At 30.7% G+C, this 18,108-nt stretch overlaps 1 protein-coding gene across 1 annotated transcript in view; it reads right to left on the bottom strand.

Annotated features, from left to right (window-relative positions):
• The window catches only part of PCDH11X (protocadherin 11 X-linked), a 685,545-nt gene that overhangs the window by 103,597 nt on the left and 563,840 nt on the right, over positions 1–18,108 (bottom strand). Inside the window, exon 7 of the mRNA XM_059911038.1 lies at positions 5,298–5,321. Within this exon, the coding sequence (XP_059767021.1) occupies positions 5,298–5,321 (24 nt within the window). The remainder of the gene's footprint in view (positions 1–5,297; positions 5,322–18,108) is intronic.

Here is an 18,108-nt window from a genome sequence, read left to right as displayed (position 1 = left end):
TTCGATTTACTTGAATGTTGTCTTATTAAATGAGCATTGCAGTTCATCACTTTGTAAGGTGTTTTCTGTTTTTAGCTTGGTGATATTTTGGACCAGTAATAAGTGATTATCAAGTGAAGAAATCAATGCTTTAAATTGTCTCTGACACACAGCACTATTTAGAATCATTTTTATAGCGGATGGACCTAGGAAATACACCCTGTGAGCATGAGCACCATGAATAACACATGCAGACATCTATTATATAAATATTTTAGATTTGTTTAAGAAATTACATGCTCTTATTTAATATTCTTAGAAATTCACATTCTTACATTCACATTAACATGGTAAATCATATTGCTAATCTTTTAAAATTGAAGTATCACATTTTATGTGAACTGGAAGATAGAAACTTTTCAGCCTTCTGGCTCAAGTTCTGATAGTGATACATATTGATTATTATAAAACCCTATACAATACACGTTTTTAAATCATCCATGCCTCGAGATTAACAAGCACCAATCAGTGTTCTCTACTGAAGGCTCCTCTCGAAAACTACTCAAGAATTTCAAGGAGAGCAAATTGCAATGAATTGTCGTTCTTAAGAGCCTCAAACATATGACAAAAAGTCTGCAATTGAAAGTGTTGACTTTGATCTATACAGCCCTTTGCTGTTTCACATTGGACATTTTTTCATCCCCCATGGCAGCAAAAATCAACAAGAGTACCCTTCCCAAATGTTTTCTTTTTTTCTTTGAACTTTGGCCAGCCAGGGGGAAAATGTCCTCAGATGAGCAAGGATAAATTCAAGGTTTTCAAGGGATTTTGTTTGTTTGTTTTTCTTCAAGGTATAATATCAAGCCAATGTATACCAAAGCCCTTTTTTTCTCTGCAGCCCAATCCCAAATCCTTAGTCTTTGAGAGAGATCTGAAGCTTTTTTGATGTAGCAGCCACTAGCCACACATAGCTATTGAACACTTAAAATGTGGCTAGTTGGAACTGAGATGTGCTGTTATGTGTAAAATGCATGCCAGATTTCCAGACTTACTATGAAAAGAAATGTAAACTATCTTATAGAAAATTTTTATATTGATTACCTGTTGGAATAATGATATTTTGCTTATGTTGGGTTAAATAAAATATATTGGTAAAATTAATTTCACCTATTGTTGGTTTTTTTTGTTTGTTTGTTTTTTAAATGTGGTCCCTAGACAATTTAAAATTATATATGTGTCCTTCATTATATTTCCAGTGACAGTGCTGATCAAAATCAATGATAATAAATTACTTGAACTTCAAGACTCCTGGGCTATATTCTCAGATAGACAATTTACCTAATGAGAAAGTTGCCTTTTCAACAATCAATTGTTATGTGTGTCCTTGAAAAAACACCTGTTTGTAAAGTATATTTCAATAGAAAAATTCTGCCTCATAGTAGACCCAGCTTTTGATATGGCATCTGCAAATGAAAGTAAAGTAATATTTTATCATTTTACTGTGTCAGTCAAATAGTATCAATTTCAAGGCAATGTAAGAGAAGAGTGATGTATAATAAAATTATGCTTTATGAAATCAGGGTTACTATTCTTATTAGCTGTAGCAGAAGTAATGTTTATGGCTCATTTAAATGTTCAAGCCATGATTTGCTAACAAGCAGCTGACCAATATGTCACCTAGAAATACTATTTATTTCCCTACAAAGATTTTTTAAAAGACAGTAGTATATACCCAGAACATAAAGTTTAAAGTATGCATTTTTTTATTCACAAATTATATACTGGTTCAAAGCTATGCCAAGAGTTTTTATCAGAATGATAACACTAAAGTACTGCACCCATTTTCTAACTTTAATACACTGCATAGCCTCAAAAAGATACTAAATTTTCTACTAATTAGTCTACTATTATGTGATAAATAGTGTCACATTTGTTTCTTTTTTTTCTTCATTGTAAAAAAACATTAAAAAACAATATAATTTTATCATAAGGCATGTTTTTTTCTAGTTCTATGTGTCACTGTATAATATATAATATGGTGGAATTAACTTGTTATACATGATCTAAAGAAGGCAATTTTAGATAGTAAGATATGCAAATGCTTCATTAGATTTAATTCCTTTCACAAATATTGCTCTATGACATTCTAGAGTCTACTATTAGTAATCTAAAACAAAACTAACAAAACTGCATATTGATTTAGTCCTTTGGTCTGAGAATTTAGGGAGATACTATATAAATTATAACATGAAGTGATTAATATTATGGCCTGTGCTATAAATTTTTCATTTTGAAACTTACACATGCAGTTTCATTAACTCCTGGCCATGAAAAAAAAAAAAGATACCTTATGAGAAGACATTACTTTTCTTACTAATTGACATATGAAAAACTCCATATCTATCATGCATAAGGATGAATTATATTTTATGTTCACAAACTCTTATTAACTAAGTAGTTGGATGACGATAGGTGAGGTGATTCATTTGGCTGAGAGATAACTCATTTCCCCAGTCTTTCCTAGAACCTTCCACTTCAGCCTACTTTTCCCCCCACATTCTAATCTCTAAACAGCTTCTCCTGACTCAAATTCAACATTTCAAGTCTAAAGTAATGAACTCCTAAATTACAGCTGACCCTTGAGTACTAACAATAAATATGGAAACCTCTCTCAAGAACAGATCCCTGAGAGTTATTTGAAGGCCAGAAGGGTAATAAAACACTGTAACGATATGCCAACACTCAGCTTGGACAACTGAACATTACTATGGACAACGAATGACTGCAGGTAGACAAACCAGTTGACATTCTATTGCTCAAACCCTAGACCTCAATGAAAACAGAAAATGTAATTGATATATTATAGCTAAAACTCTCACCTTACATTAAAACATGCCCACAATAAAGGAAAGTACACTTGCAAGCAAATTCAATGAAATGTATTAATTTATAAATGTTTATTAATGTATGTTTTCCTCAGAAGGAGGTACAAAAGAATTTGCTCTGAATGAACTGCCAAGTATATATTTGCAAGTTCTTCCTTGGGGACAAGAAAAGCATACCAGAATTAAAAGTAATTCTCTTACTATAAGAATTTGCATGTATATATCTTATTTACTGTGAGGGAAAAAGCCTACATATTTTTGTATTTAAGAAAAAAAACTCAATGTCATCCCTGGTTATCAGTCACCCTTCAATAGAAGAGCTAAATAAACGAAATGATCTTAGTTTTATAAATTTATGATTAGAGTCGCAGAGGGCTTTTTCCTCTTATAAACTAACACTTAACTACATAAAATATGCTTAAGAAATTGTGCTACGTGAGTTAAATAATAGCAAGTCTACTCAAATGAGTTGATGGAAAATGGATATATAAAATATGGTATGAAAATTATCATAGAATGTAACTACAAAAGGTACTATGGTGTTTCAGTGCAGTTGGAGGCAGAGCCCAGTTGCATATGAATATACTAAATAAATATCAATTAGAGCAAGATTTAAAATATGAGTTTAATTGCAATGATCATTACTCATTGGTGTATTGATGAAGGTTCAAAAATCTAAGTAATAGTAGTGTTTTATACAGGGAGAGTGCTTTAATTCATTTTATCAAATGAATTTCTATATTATTTAGCCTTTCTTTGCCTCAGTTGCTATCTCTGCAAAAATGGATAAAATGATAGAACTTACACATAGCAGTGGTGTATTAAGGTAAAAACATTTGTAGGTTATTAGGGACAGCGTATAGAACTGTACACACTTTTGTTTTTTTTTAAATTTGTGATTATTATTATTATTATGTTGTCATGTTTTAGCAGCATGAATTCTCCTGAGGCTTAAGCATAATTATGATTACTAGATTTTTTTAATGAGAGAAAGAAGAAAATAAAGACTCTGAGTTTAAATGACTTGGCCAGTATGCATCTAGTCAGGTGCAGAACTGTCATTAGAACTCTAGATGTCCTGGCTCACATTCAAATGTTGTTTCCACTATGCCTCTGAGTAGTTATGCTCAAAACACCTTGACTTTGCATCACAACCACAAAAGTATCACCATGACTTTATATAGCTCTAGTTTCTGAACAGTATCTATCATGGGACACATAAAAACTAATGAAAAGCGGAGAGAAAAAATGAAAAGTACATGCAATGCAGCCACTTTCACCTGAATAACCCATGTAAATGTTGAATACTCAAGATTTTCATGGGGAATAAAATATTTAGCTTGAAATTCTGCTAGTTAGATTGTAGTTAAAAATTTATCATGGACATTAAAACAAATTACATAAGATCACAAGAGAACTATGCCAATGCAATGTAAAAAGACCAAAGCAACATTGAAAAAACATTTAAAATACCAAAAATAATAACATATGCTGTTAGTATTGATGATATGTCAAAATTAAAAATTAAAGGGGAAGTTCTTTACATAACGATTTAGATTTTTATGACTGATTTCAGAAAAAATTATTCTTTGAGTGCTATTTCCACTCGGTCAAAATATTGATGGACTGTAACATATTTTAAAAGTGTGTGAAGTGAAATGAATTATTGTCTTAAATAGCAATGAAACAATATGATAGATCCATCCTGAACTATGAAATATGAAATACACAATAAAGAAATTGGTGCATATACACAGAGAATGCAAATATATTTGGAACATTCAAAATATCCTGCATCATTTTAAAACTTTATCAGCACAGTAAAATTATATACATTTTAACTGATTGCTTAAACTCCATATTTAAAGATATTTGTTTTCTGTTGACCATGACTTAGTATAGATTCACATGTAATCTATATATATTTTTTGGCAAAGAAAATGCATATTATTTACAAGTTCACAAAGAATGTCAACTTGGATTATTTTGTTAGGCATGTATACAGCATTCACGGTTTACAGATCAATTTCAAATGAAAATATAGAAAAGTAGAATTATATATTAAATGCATCCTCAGACAAAATCCTAAATATGCTTATACTGTCAGAGGAGAAAAATGAATAATTAAATTCATAGGTAATTTGAAAGTAACTACTGTAAGTCAAATAAATGACTACAGGGTCACATTAACATCTAAAGATTAATTACACATAACTTGGAAAAAGCATCCAGTTATATAAGATATCCAAATGACTGATACCTTTCCTAGATATCAGTTCATTTTAAACATACTAAAAATGTGTTTGAAGCAAACAGTTGAAATTGCAATGTTTTATGAGAAATGAAGAGGCCAAAAGTTCTTAAAACAAACACAAATTCATTTTAAAATGATAAATGCACCATGGTTATGATTTGTGTTGATTTCTACTGTACCTTTCTTTAGTCCAGGAATGAAAGCTAAAAAGAGAGTTTAACAAAGTTAAGTACAAATAAATATTTTCTTTTATTCCCAACATGTTACATTAACTAAATAAATGTAAATTGTAATATATTGCCATATATGTTCAACATCATTTTTTAGACAATGTGATGACTGAGATAGATAAGGTAGAATACTGATAACCCATAAAAATCTATCTCCTATAGTATGTTTTTCTAAACTCAGACCAAGCCTATGCTATATGCTGACCTCTTGGGAAGTAATGATTGGTCCTTCCCCTTAAGGCAATGTATCGTTGAACTCAACATTTTGCAAGAACTCAGTAGATTTTCTAGCCTCATTGCCGATGATAACAAAGTATAGTCCTCTATTAAAATTTCACTTTTTCTCCTGGAGCCTCCTACAGGAAATGTAGCATAAGGAAAACATTGTTTTTGACTTAACAGGTTGTATTTCCTCCAAATCCGATTTGAAAAAATCATGGGAAAAAAGAAAACATCAACGGATACTAATATTAGATGGCCCAATAGAAGTATTCTTATCTTGGTTAAGACACTTTTTCTATAATACAGCTATTTTCATAACTAAAATTTCATTTATTTCTCACAATTAAAAATGGGGGATTCGAGATCATTATATTTATTATCCAGATAAATAAATTCTAGCACTGCATTATTAAGTGACTTCCTTCAAAACACTGTGAGATCATGCTTGATCTAAGACAAATAGCAAGGTCTATTTTTAAACAAAACAAAGTAATTATATATTTATAAATACTTTGATATGTGTTGATCTGGAAAAATGAATCACAGATTTATTCTTTGTAAAATTTTAAAGCCAACAGTAAAAATGATTTTCTGATATATTTAATAACACACATCTAAAGATAAAAACTTTAAAGATAAACATTTTGAACTTGTTAAAAATCAACTTTGGATTAAATTCGAATATTATGAAACTAAAGATGTATGAAATGCTTAGAGAGAGGGAATAGGTCAAAGACAGAAAAATGGAGGTGAAAGTAGTGTTTCTATGTGATAATATGGATTAATTATAGAGCATTGCACAACATTTTAAGTTGTGCACATTTATTTTTCATCATAAGGTGTTTTGTCTATAAGCAATGTAATTTAATGGTAATACAAACCAAAGCATAAAGAAAAAAAAAAAAGTAGTGCTTTCAGAAGGCACTTTAGGTAGAATTGATCTTCTAAATAATATTCATCAACCCTGCACCACTCAAATAATGGTTCTACTTCAATGATAAGTCTCTCACTCTCTGTCACACACACACACAGCATTTTAATTTATTATTGGAATTAATAATCAATTCCTGTAATACTTTTTTAAAAATTCCTGTGATATTTAAATGTAGAGTTTTCAATATACTGAAGTGAAAAAGAAAGACTGTTTTAAGCAGAGAAATAATAAAGTGCTTGCTTTCATTTTTAAGAATGTAATTTCAGTGTGGTCTAGACCTAATTATTAAAATCCTTTCCAATTTGGTAACTGAAAAGGTCAGAAAAAAAATGTGATAGGTCTAGACTTATTTCTAAGGGTAAGGAGGTACAAATAAAAAAAGCAAAACAAGTGACATGACAACAGTGAAAAAGAAAACAAACACATTTTAAAAATTCATCCCAGGAGACATTTAGCTCCCAAGCTGAAAAATGAAAATTGGTTTATAAACCAGTAAAGTCAAATATTGATCAATTTTCTTTAAAATTCAGGACAATAAGCAGATTCTGCATAAAATTTTCAGGACAGTTCTGAAGAGAAACAAATTCATCACATGAAAAATAGTCAAAAAGGGAATAATTTCCCCCCTCTAAAGCAATATTAAGCACTCATATGCTGACACAGAAATTAATAGATACATTCATTATATTAGGAAGATTTTTTACATAAAGTTCATTTCCGAATGTATTCCTAAATTTCAATTGCTTCCTAATGTTTAAAGGTTTATCATTGATATTTTTGAAGCATCCATACTGCTCAAGATTTTTGCAAGATCAAAATAAGGATAATCCTTGTCATTTGAGATACTAGAATCTATGTGAATCACTATGACTGAAATGAATTTTTTTACTAATTAATCCAACCAAAGTTATATTATGAATGAGTATATCATTTATGTGTAACTTGAAATTTTACTAATAAATAAAATAAATATATCTAACAAGTTAAACTTGCTTTCACCAAGAAAATTGTTTTCAGGTTATTAAATATTCTGCAATGTATTTAATAATAAATGTATTAATTAATAAATTTAAGCCATTAATAGTTCAGGTATCATTAGTTTTACTTACACAAATGCAATAATCACATAAAAATTTAAGTTTGTGTACGTGCTTACTTTGAAATATACTTGAGGTTTTAAAATTACTTTCTAAATTTATTACTCAAATATCTTAATTAGTAAAGGAACGTAAGTAATTAATTAGTAAATAACATGAATTACTGGGAGTCTTGTACTACAAAGTTTAAATTAAGGAATCACATTTTACAGTAAAAAATGCAGCTTCTACTTAAGTCACATAAAAATTACAAAAAATTATCACAAGAACAATACCAATATATGTTTTATTACTCTATACAAACATATTTTAACATTTCCTTCATAATCCTAACATAAATGTTTAAATACTCAACATGCATTAGGAACATCTGGCTAAATGTGAAAAAAATAATGATAAATAGATACTGCTTGAATAGCTTAAAGGTCAACAGAGCTCACCACAAAACTGATGGTGTTGCCTTAATGTTTGTTGATCAAATATCATGCAACAATCTATTACTGCCATTTACTTCAAAAAAGTAGTAACAATTGCAGTTGTTTTATCATGTATAATTTTTAAAGTCACATAATAAGGCTACTTTAATGAAATTTTAAAAGGTCATTATCTTGGGGGTAAGTAAGATTTGAAAACATTTTTAAAGACATTCATATGGAGATAATCAGATATCTTTGCCACTATAGTCAATTGAAGGATAACTTTTTCTATAAGTATTAAATAAATATTTAAATATTTATTTATTTAATGCATCACCATGTCTCAGTACATTACAGTGTTTACTATGCTTCCTAATATAGAGAAAAATCTGATAAATCAAGATTCAATTCACCTAAAACCTAACACATATTCTAAGTTATGGACTAATTTTTGAGAACAAGTTCCTCATTCATTTTCTTATGCCAAGCCGCACAAGAGTTTGTACTGAAGGTCACAGAATATAGCTGAATTGGTATAAAAAAAAACAACAATGTACTTGAAGATTGTAATGTCAAATTAATTGGCCAATACCTAGTTTTCTTTGAATAATGCTAATTTTAAAGCGTTCCATAAGATGTGCCAAGAAGATCCAATTCTTCTTGATGTATAATCCAAATCACCCCAGTGCATCTCCTGTTTATTGCAAAACTAATAAGCTACAGCATTATTGTACTTGAGTCTGAACCACAAAAATAGTGAAGCTCAAATCAAATTTTCTGTTCAAATTGTGTGAAAGGTTACGGCTACAAATGCAAAAGATGCAAGGTGATTAGTATAATGAGTACCTTATTTACAATAAAAACAATGTTGCAAGTATAAAATAAATTTCTCATCTCTGTATATTAAAATTTCCATTCATGTCAGTCCTGAGTTTCTATAAAAGTTAGTTTACTACTGGATTAAAGAAATATTCAGGGAATTCGCTGGCACTCCAGTGGTTAGAACTTGGCAGTTTTTCTGCCATGGCCTGGGTTCAATCTCTGGTCGGGGACCTAAGATCCCGCAAGCTGCGCGGTGCAGACAAAAAAAAGAAATATTCATTTCAAAATTGACAACTAAAGTCATAGTGTTGGCTTTATTGGAGAGACTAAAACCTAGAAATTAAAAGGAAACGTTTTCACTAATATGCAATTACCATTCTCTACATTAATAGGATTTTGGTTAACCAAACTCATGCTGTGCCATACCAAATGGTTCATTTTCCTTCTTAGCCTAGAGTTGTACATATTTTTAAGTTTCTGAAGTTAACACATTTTTCTTATTTATTACAAAATATTTCTAACCCATGAACTATTGGCTGTATTTTCTGCCTTTTTATTTAGGGGATATCTTTGGGACCACAGCTTAGAGCTGTATGTCTTTTAAAATTCCTGAAATTAACTCATTTTTCCTATTCATTACAAAATCTTTCTAATCCATAATCCATTGGTTTTCTGACCTTTTATTTAGTGGATATTTTTGGGACCACTATAACAGATAGTACTTTCAAATGTCATTTTCTTTTTCATGTTGACAGTGTTTGTACTTCAAAGAGCACAGAGGTACAACTTAAATTTTATCTAGAATAAAATAAATTCACAGGCCAAGGACCAGAGCCCTTAGAAAGTCATCTGATTCAACATTCTTAGTATACATATGAAGAAATGAGGACAAAAGAAATGAAATGACTTAAAAAGTACAAACTTGCAACTAGAAGATGAACAAGTTCTGGAGATTCAAGGCACAGCATACTGGTTACAGTCAAAAATACTCTATGACATACTTCAAAATTGCTGAGACTAGCTCATAAATCTTCTCGCCTCAAAAAGAAATAATAATTATGTGACATGATAGAGCTGTTAGCTAAAGCTACAGTGGTAATCACATTGCAATATATAAATGTATCAAATCAACATGTTGCACATTTTAAACTTACACAATGTTATATGTCAATTATATCTCAATAAAAAATAAAAATAAATTTAAAAAATAAAAGGAAATGAAATTACTTATCTATGATCCACACAACTAATTAGAGGAAGAAGTAGAATTAGAATTCACATTTTCTCTACCAAAGAACTCACACACTATGAAATGTTTTATTGATGGTTTATTGATCATTTCCAAGAGATGGAAACAATATGTATATCCAAGCCTATTTGCCCAAGATAAACATTTACTTCAGGGAGTATCAAAAAATCAGTGCTTTTAGAATATATTTTGGGGAAATGCCAACTTAGATGAATATTAAATGTAATTTACCTTTTCCTGTACACACCAATTGACAAGGGCAAACAAGAGAAGAGCATACTTTACGAATCAAAATCTTGATTTGGCAAATTAAAAAAAAAAGATAATTCCTATTAAAAATAGTAATTTGTAAATTAGCTTGGTCCTGGAGTGTTATTCCTCCTTTCCTTAAAGATTTAAGTCAAAAAGTTCAATCTCAAAATCTGACCTTAATGTTTTAAATGGTTCAGAAGCATACGGAGTGAATCTAGCCAATCATAATAGTTCCTTTTGACAGTTACAATTAAGAGAAGAAAAATTCTGAGATGTACAGGGCCAGATACCTTAGAGAATAGGACTCCTGTGAACACAGATATTTTGGCTTCACTTAATCACTTTGTAAAACTGTTCTAAGCAGCACAAATGCTAATTCCAAATACTTCTGGTTTAGTTTGGTTATTTAAGGGAGAAAATCCTTCTTTTAAGAATTGTGCTGCGAATTCCCTGGTGGTCCAGTGGTTAGGACTCCAGGCTTTTGCTGCTGAGGGCCTCGGTTCCATCCCTGGTCAGGAACTAAGATCCTGCAAGCCGCACAGTGCTGCCAAAAAAAAAAAAAAAACAAGCAAACAAAAAAACAAAAAACCCCAACCAAACAAAAAAACACAAAAAAATAAAAAAACTATAAAATTTAAAAAAAAGAGTTTAGCTCATTCCTCCAACTTCAAAACAAACAAACAGAACAAACAACCAAACAAACCTCAAAGAAACTGAAACATGAAGGATTCTGAACTTTTCAAGAAAGCAAAAGTTTGAATATAAATGTTTTCACAGTTCATTGAAAGGACCTACCAAGGCCCTAGTTACATTATTCTGAGAGGTGTTTGAAGCTGTTCTGAAAATAACACAAATTTAAATGATCTTGAGAAATTCCAAAAACAAAAGCCTGAGGGCTGGATCCATTGTCTTTTCATTTGGCAAAGAAAATACTAAAAAATCAATATTTCTGAAATCTGCCTCTAAGCTATCCAAAATGTTAGAAACAATTGTTGCTCTAAAATATTTCACACCTTTTAATACTCAATCTGTTCTTGAGTGAATGAATTCTAAATTAAGACCATTTTAAAATAGGACTTGATGGTGTATCTGGTCTTTGGGTCCATAGAGAAATTGATTTTTAAAGCATTTTCCTTTGCCTGATTTAATGCAGACAAAGTACATACCTCCAAGGTAATAGTGTACAATTTGCACACTACTAAAGGATTTAAGTTTTTAAATCTCTTCTTTGTGAAATTTAATATGATTTTCTTTTAATCAGTTTATCCAATTTTAGAAGCTTTGACTGGCTTGTCAATGACCATGAGTTGTGCACACAGAAAAATAACACAGATAAACCTTAATTAAATCTAGAGACATGTGCTAAATGTACATGTACTAGTTTTATTAATATAATGAAACTTTCTTTTAAAAATAAGTTACTTTTTAGATTAAAAAACTTTTGAAAATATTCCCTCACATTTTCACCAAACTGTTTGCTCTATAACAAGCTAATTAAAAAATCTGCTGTAGTAGCAAGAAAACAGTAGGTAATTAAAATCTCTGTATGGCATAAGTGTACATGATATCAGGGAATGGCTTTTACTGAAACACTTCAGATTATTATTTCATTAGTGGAAATCAATTTTGTGAATTCCAGAGTATTTTGTCCTTCCACATGAATATATGCATTGCTAAAAATATTAGGCTCTGCATACCATTTAAAGAACAATTTAGAGACAAAGATGTTTCATTGGAGAAACATTTATATTTATAGTATATGCACATCTATATTTATATTATAAACATATTCTGTATATTTCTTATTATGTATAATATATATATGTAGTATATGAAATAGGAACCAGGAAAGGAAATATTTCATATAATAACCATTTGAAAAATACCTGATTTAATTCTATTTTGAGCAGAGGTTGATACATTTTTGTACACAGGAGCATAGTTTTTAAAAATCCATAAGAAATAGCTAATTTCAATAACATTTTATCTTTCACTATCATTAAATATTATATGGCTCTCCAAAGCAATGTTCTATTAATTTCGCTTTAAAATTCTCTGAAAAATGAGAAAGATAGTGAACACTATTTATTGATAGTATTTTTTCTCCCAATGCATCAATTTAGAGAGATGTACCTGGATGTACTACTTAGAAAATTCCAAGTAAATTGGTTATTCTATCATGTATCTCTTAATATTTACATATCACATATTTAAGTAGATAAAATGACTGAAAGAAAAAGTTTGGTGTTAGAAGTGCAATCTGACTTGATGATTCTCTTTATGAATATGTTTTCATCTCATATGCTACGTTAGTGCCTAGGAAGTTGTGATTTCTTGTAATCACAGTGAATTAATAACAGTTTAAATCATAGTACCAAGTTGGTATTTTTAAATAATTGGAGACTTTTCATTTATTTTCTATTTTAGAGTCTTTCTCTCTAATATATATTTTGCTGGAACTTTTTGTGACAGAGTACAGAACACAAGCTTTGGCAGAAATTTTCCTTCTTGGAACTAACTGGCTATTCACGTGTTGTATTTTAACATTTGGGGAAAGAAGTTAACCTTGAAACAATAGGCCATTTCTAAAAAATAGTCTTAGGCTAGTTTTATTTTTTCAACTATTTGGGACATTATATTGAAGAAAAAATGAAAAGTAAATGTATTGGAAGACCTATTTTTACATTAGGACAGTTAAAAGAATGAAATAAAATCCACATTTATGTTTGCCTGATATCAAAAGAAGTGTGATCATTTTTTTTTTATTTTAGATCTAAATTATTTTAAAATCTAGTGTTTAATGGCCATATCCATGTATAATTATTATCCATAAAATTATTCAGTTTTATATTTCAAATGTCAATGGATAAACCTGACATATGGACATCTGGCTAGAGATTTTAGGAATAAACAAGAAGAGACATTTTCCATGTGGTGTAACATTGGGTATCTACTGTGGAGAACCAATCTCCTTTGGTGATATGTTGATAAGTATTTTACATCAGCAAAGAACAAAGAGTAAGAGACAGTGCCACAAACATGAAGAAGAAATGAAAAGTAGAAGTAAGCTATTTCAAACTGAATTAAATAAAAGTTTATATGCACAGGAAGAGGAGGAGGAGTATGAAGGACTTATGTTATCAGCCTGACAGATGAACTGACTACATAAGACATGTTAAAAGGTTTTTTGAATAAACCAAATGCTATCTGCCTTAGAAATCATCTTCACTTCATGATTAGAAGACACAGATTCAAGGTAATGGCTCTTTGAATACACAAAATATAAATATTATATTTTGGTATTTGCAAAAGAAAAGCATATCAGTTAGAGACAAAATATTGCCTAAGATCTACTTTTTACATAATAAGAAAGAAAATATAAATCTTTCACATAGTATAAATTTGATTCTGTACTTGCTTGAGTTCTTAAGTATTAATCTCTCCCTTTACTTAGCTAAGTTTCTACAAACATAGAATGATAACATTTCTGCTAGCCAGGTTGGGGAAATGATACACAAAATGTGTCAAATGTGCAGATTAGTATTGCTAAGAATCTGAAATTTAGCCTAAGATAATCTAAAGCATGACCAACCAAGACGTTTATTTAAAATGTATGCCAGTCCTATCTAGTCCTCTAATGTTCATTGCACTCAGATGAAACATTATGACACAAGGATTTGTAAGAAGAGACAATTACAATATTCTAGGCAGGTCCCTGGATCCCCTGATCCCTAAGTAACAATACTTTCCTATTCTGTTTCTACGTTTGTACTGGATCATGTAGGGAAGAAACCAGTGTTCACTCAGTTTGCATAGTTACAACTCATTGTAAAAATTCTAAAAGTGATTCTACATGTTTTTATAAATAGAATTAAATTCAATTTGTATTTTATTTCTTTAAATTAAATTCAAACACTACATGCATTTTTGTTTGTAAAAATTGAAGGGAAAATTTTGTAATTAAATTAAATACCCAAACCACAATGTATGTTTCCAAAAACAAAATAATCTGATCTTTTCCCTGTAATTTGAAACATTATACCTGGATTTCAAGTGTCAAGGGAAAGAGAAACATACTCATTTTTAAAATAATGAATACTACTTGATTTAAGTAAGACCTAAGAATATTGTTTTTTTCTTACTAGAAGAGTTTTTTTGGGTTTTTTTTGTTTGTTTGTTTTTTAGAATATATATTATCCCTTAGGTTGACGAAGTTAAAAAAAGAATTTGATGTGTGGTTTTGAACTAAATATGCATGAATTTCTAATTCTTATTTTTTAAACTTTACTTCCTATAAATAGTTAACTGAATAACATCAAAAAGAACCAAACCTAGTGCATCATTACATATTTTCAACATAAAACCATATATGGTTATCAATAAACTCTGAAGACTATCACAAAACTCTCATTTTGAAAAATAGGCACTTTCAGGAATGGACACAAAACATTCCTAGCTATCAATTGGCTCTTTAGTTCAAATAATTTAAATGAGATACAATAGAAAGAAGATATAGGATAGCCTCATCCACCAGAGGGAAGACAGCAGAAGCAAGAAGAACTACAATTCTGCAGCCTGTGGAACAAAAACCACATTCACAGAAAGATAGACAAGATGAAAAGGCAGAGGGCTATGTACCAGATGAAGGAACAAGATAAAACCCCAGAAAAACAACTAAATGAAGTGGAGATAGGCAACCTTCCAGAAAAAGAATTCAGAATAATGATAGCGAAGATGATCCAGGACCTCGAAAAAAGAATGGAGGCAAAGATCGAGAAGATGCAAGAAATGTTTAACAAACACCTAGAAGAATTAAAGAACAAACAAACAGAGATGAACAATACAATAACTGAAATGAAAACTACACTAGAAGGAATCAATAGCAGAATAACTGAGGCAGAAGAACGGATAAGTGACCTGGAAGACAGAATGGTGGAATTCACTGCTGCAGAATAAAATAAAGAAAAAAGAATGAAAAGAAATGAAGACAGCCTAAGAGACCTCTGGGACAACAATTAAATGCAACAACATTCATATTATAGAGGTCCCAGAAGGAGAAGAGAGAGAGAAAGGACCAGAGAAAATACTTGAAGAGATTATAGTTGAAAACTTCCCTCACATGGGAAAGAAAACAGCCACCTAAGTCCAGGAAGCGCAGAGAGTCCCACACAGGATAAATCCATGGAGAAACATACCGAGACACATAGTAATCAAATTGGCAAAAACTAAAGACAAAGAAAAATTATTGAAAGCAGCAAGGGAAAAATGACAAATAACATACAAGGGAACTCCCATAAGGTTAACAGCTGATTTCTCAGCAGAAACTCTATGAGCCAGAAGGGAGTGACATTATATACTGAAAGTGATGAAAGGGAAGAACCTACAACCAAGATTACTCTACCCGGCAAGGATCTCATTCAGATTCGATGGAGAAATCAAAAGCTTTACAAACAAGCAAAAGCTAAGAGAATTCAGCACCATCAAACCAGCTCTACAACAAATGCTAAAGGAACTTCTCTAAGTGGGAAACACAAGAGAAGAAAAGGACCTACAAAAACAAACCCAAAACAATTAAGAAAATGGTCATAGGAACATACGTATTGATAATTACCTTAAATGTGAATGGATTAAATGCTCCAACCAAGAGACACAGGCTCGCTGAATGGATACAAAAACAAGACCCATATATATGCTGTCTACAAGAGACCCACTTCAGACCTAGGGACACATACAGACTGAAAGTAAGGGGATGGAAAAAGATATTCCATGCAAATGGAAATCAAAAGAAAGCTGGAGTAGCAATACTCATATCAGATAAAATAGACTTTAAAATAAAGAATGTTACAAGAGACAAGGAAGGACACTACATAATGATCAAGGGATCAATCCAAGAAGAAGATATAACAATTATAAATATATATGCACCCAACATAGGAGCACCTCAATACATAAGGCAACTGCTAACAGTTATAAAAGAGGAAATCGACAGTAACACAATAATAGTGGGGGACTTTAACACCTCACTTACACCAATGGACAGATCATCCAAAATGAAAATAAATAAGGAAACAGAAGATTTAAATGACACAATAGACCAGATAGATTTAATTGATATTTATAGGACATTCCATCCAAAAACAGCAGATTACACTTTCTTCTCAAGTGTGCATGGGACATCTTGGGTCACAAATCAAGCCTCAGTAAATTTAAGAAAATTGAGATCATATCAAGCATCTTTTCCAACCACAACACTATGAGATTAGAAATGAATTACAGGGAAAAAAACGTAAAAAATACAAACACATGGAGGCTAAACAGTACGTTACTAAATAACCAAGAGATCACTGAAGAAATCAAAGAGGAAATCAAAAAATACCTAGAGACAAATGACAATGAAAACATGACGATCCAAAACCTATGGGATGCAGCAAAAGCAGTTCTAAGAGGGAAGTTAATAGCTATACAAACCTAACTTAGGAAACAAGAAAAATCTCAAATAAACAATCTAACAACAAAAAAAGAAGATGTAATTCAAAATTAATTATATAATCTAAATCAAGGATTTTAGGAGTCATAAATATATAATAGAATGCAGTACTACTACTAATAAACATGTTACCACTAAACCTAAAAATATTAATATGTGTGACTTCTTGACAAAAAAATGTCTCAAAGAACAAATCCTTTACACAGGTGAAACTATTTTCAGGCCATGTATAATCCAAATCCAAACATATCCTGGGGTAAAACAATGCAATACATTTAGGGGCATATAGTAATTTAGTAATAAATTATCTCACAATATTTTCGGTCAAAATTTTTTGTTTAAGGCTAATGTGCTATGGTATATTTAGCAAAAGATTGCACAAAAATAACCTAGAATAGTGTCTGACATTGTTAAGCATTTGACAAAAATTTGTTGAGTGAATGAAAACATGTTGAATGTTTGAGTGTCAATATGTCACAGTCACCCTGTGACACTAATTCCAGCTCAGTGAAAAATAATGAAACCAAATCTAAGGATGAAAGAAAAAAGTCTATAATGTATGCCTGTATCGAACCCATTTCTCACCCTCTTGGGGCAAATTTTCTAAATGGTCTTTTTGTCAGACTTTTGTATAACCTATTTCTGTTATAATGAACATCTTTCTGCATCACTGCCTTGGTTTGCCAGGTCATGAGTTCTCCACCAATAAGAACTTCTGGAACCCTACATTCTTCACGATTTTTAATCTTAAAAGAAGAAAGAATACTTTTTGCCTACTCTGCTTTGTTTAGGCAGAATTCCCAAATCTAAAATACCAAATAAAGCATCTCTGACATTCATTAGCCCAAAAAATATTTATCATGTTGCAGGACTTGCTATATATTGAGAATACTTTGGTGAAAAAAAAGAACATGGTCCCAGATCACCTGGCACTTATATTCTATTAAAAAATATGTATCTATTGGAAGACATGCTAATGTACTGGCTTCTGTTTAGCATTTTTCAGCAGTTTTGTCCTGTCTTTGGTATGCTGTCTAAATGGCTTAACCTCAGTGAGTCACTTTAAAATGGGCAAATTAGGTGTCATTTTCCTACAGGTCATTGATCCAAATTATCTCTATATAAGTACAGGTACAGATCATAGAACATCAGGTCAATGGAAGAGTACATTCAAATTTCACTTGATTTGCAGGTACTTGCAATCACTTTACAAGTCTTAACATTAAGAATGTAAATATTTTAAGTACTATTTCAAATGGAAGAAATGCCTTCTTTGGTTTT

Source organism: Balaenoptera ricei, chromosome X (assembly GCF_028023285.1).
Source record: "Balaenoptera ricei isolate mBalRic1 chromosome X, mBalRic1.hap2, whole genome shotgun sequence".
Lineage (NCBI taxonomy): Eukaryota > Metazoa > Chordata > Mammalia > Artiodactyla > Balaenopteridae > Balaenoptera > Balaenoptera ricei.
Note: the sequence above shows the minus strand (reverse complement) of the source record. Positions and strands in the feature narration are given on the sequence as shown.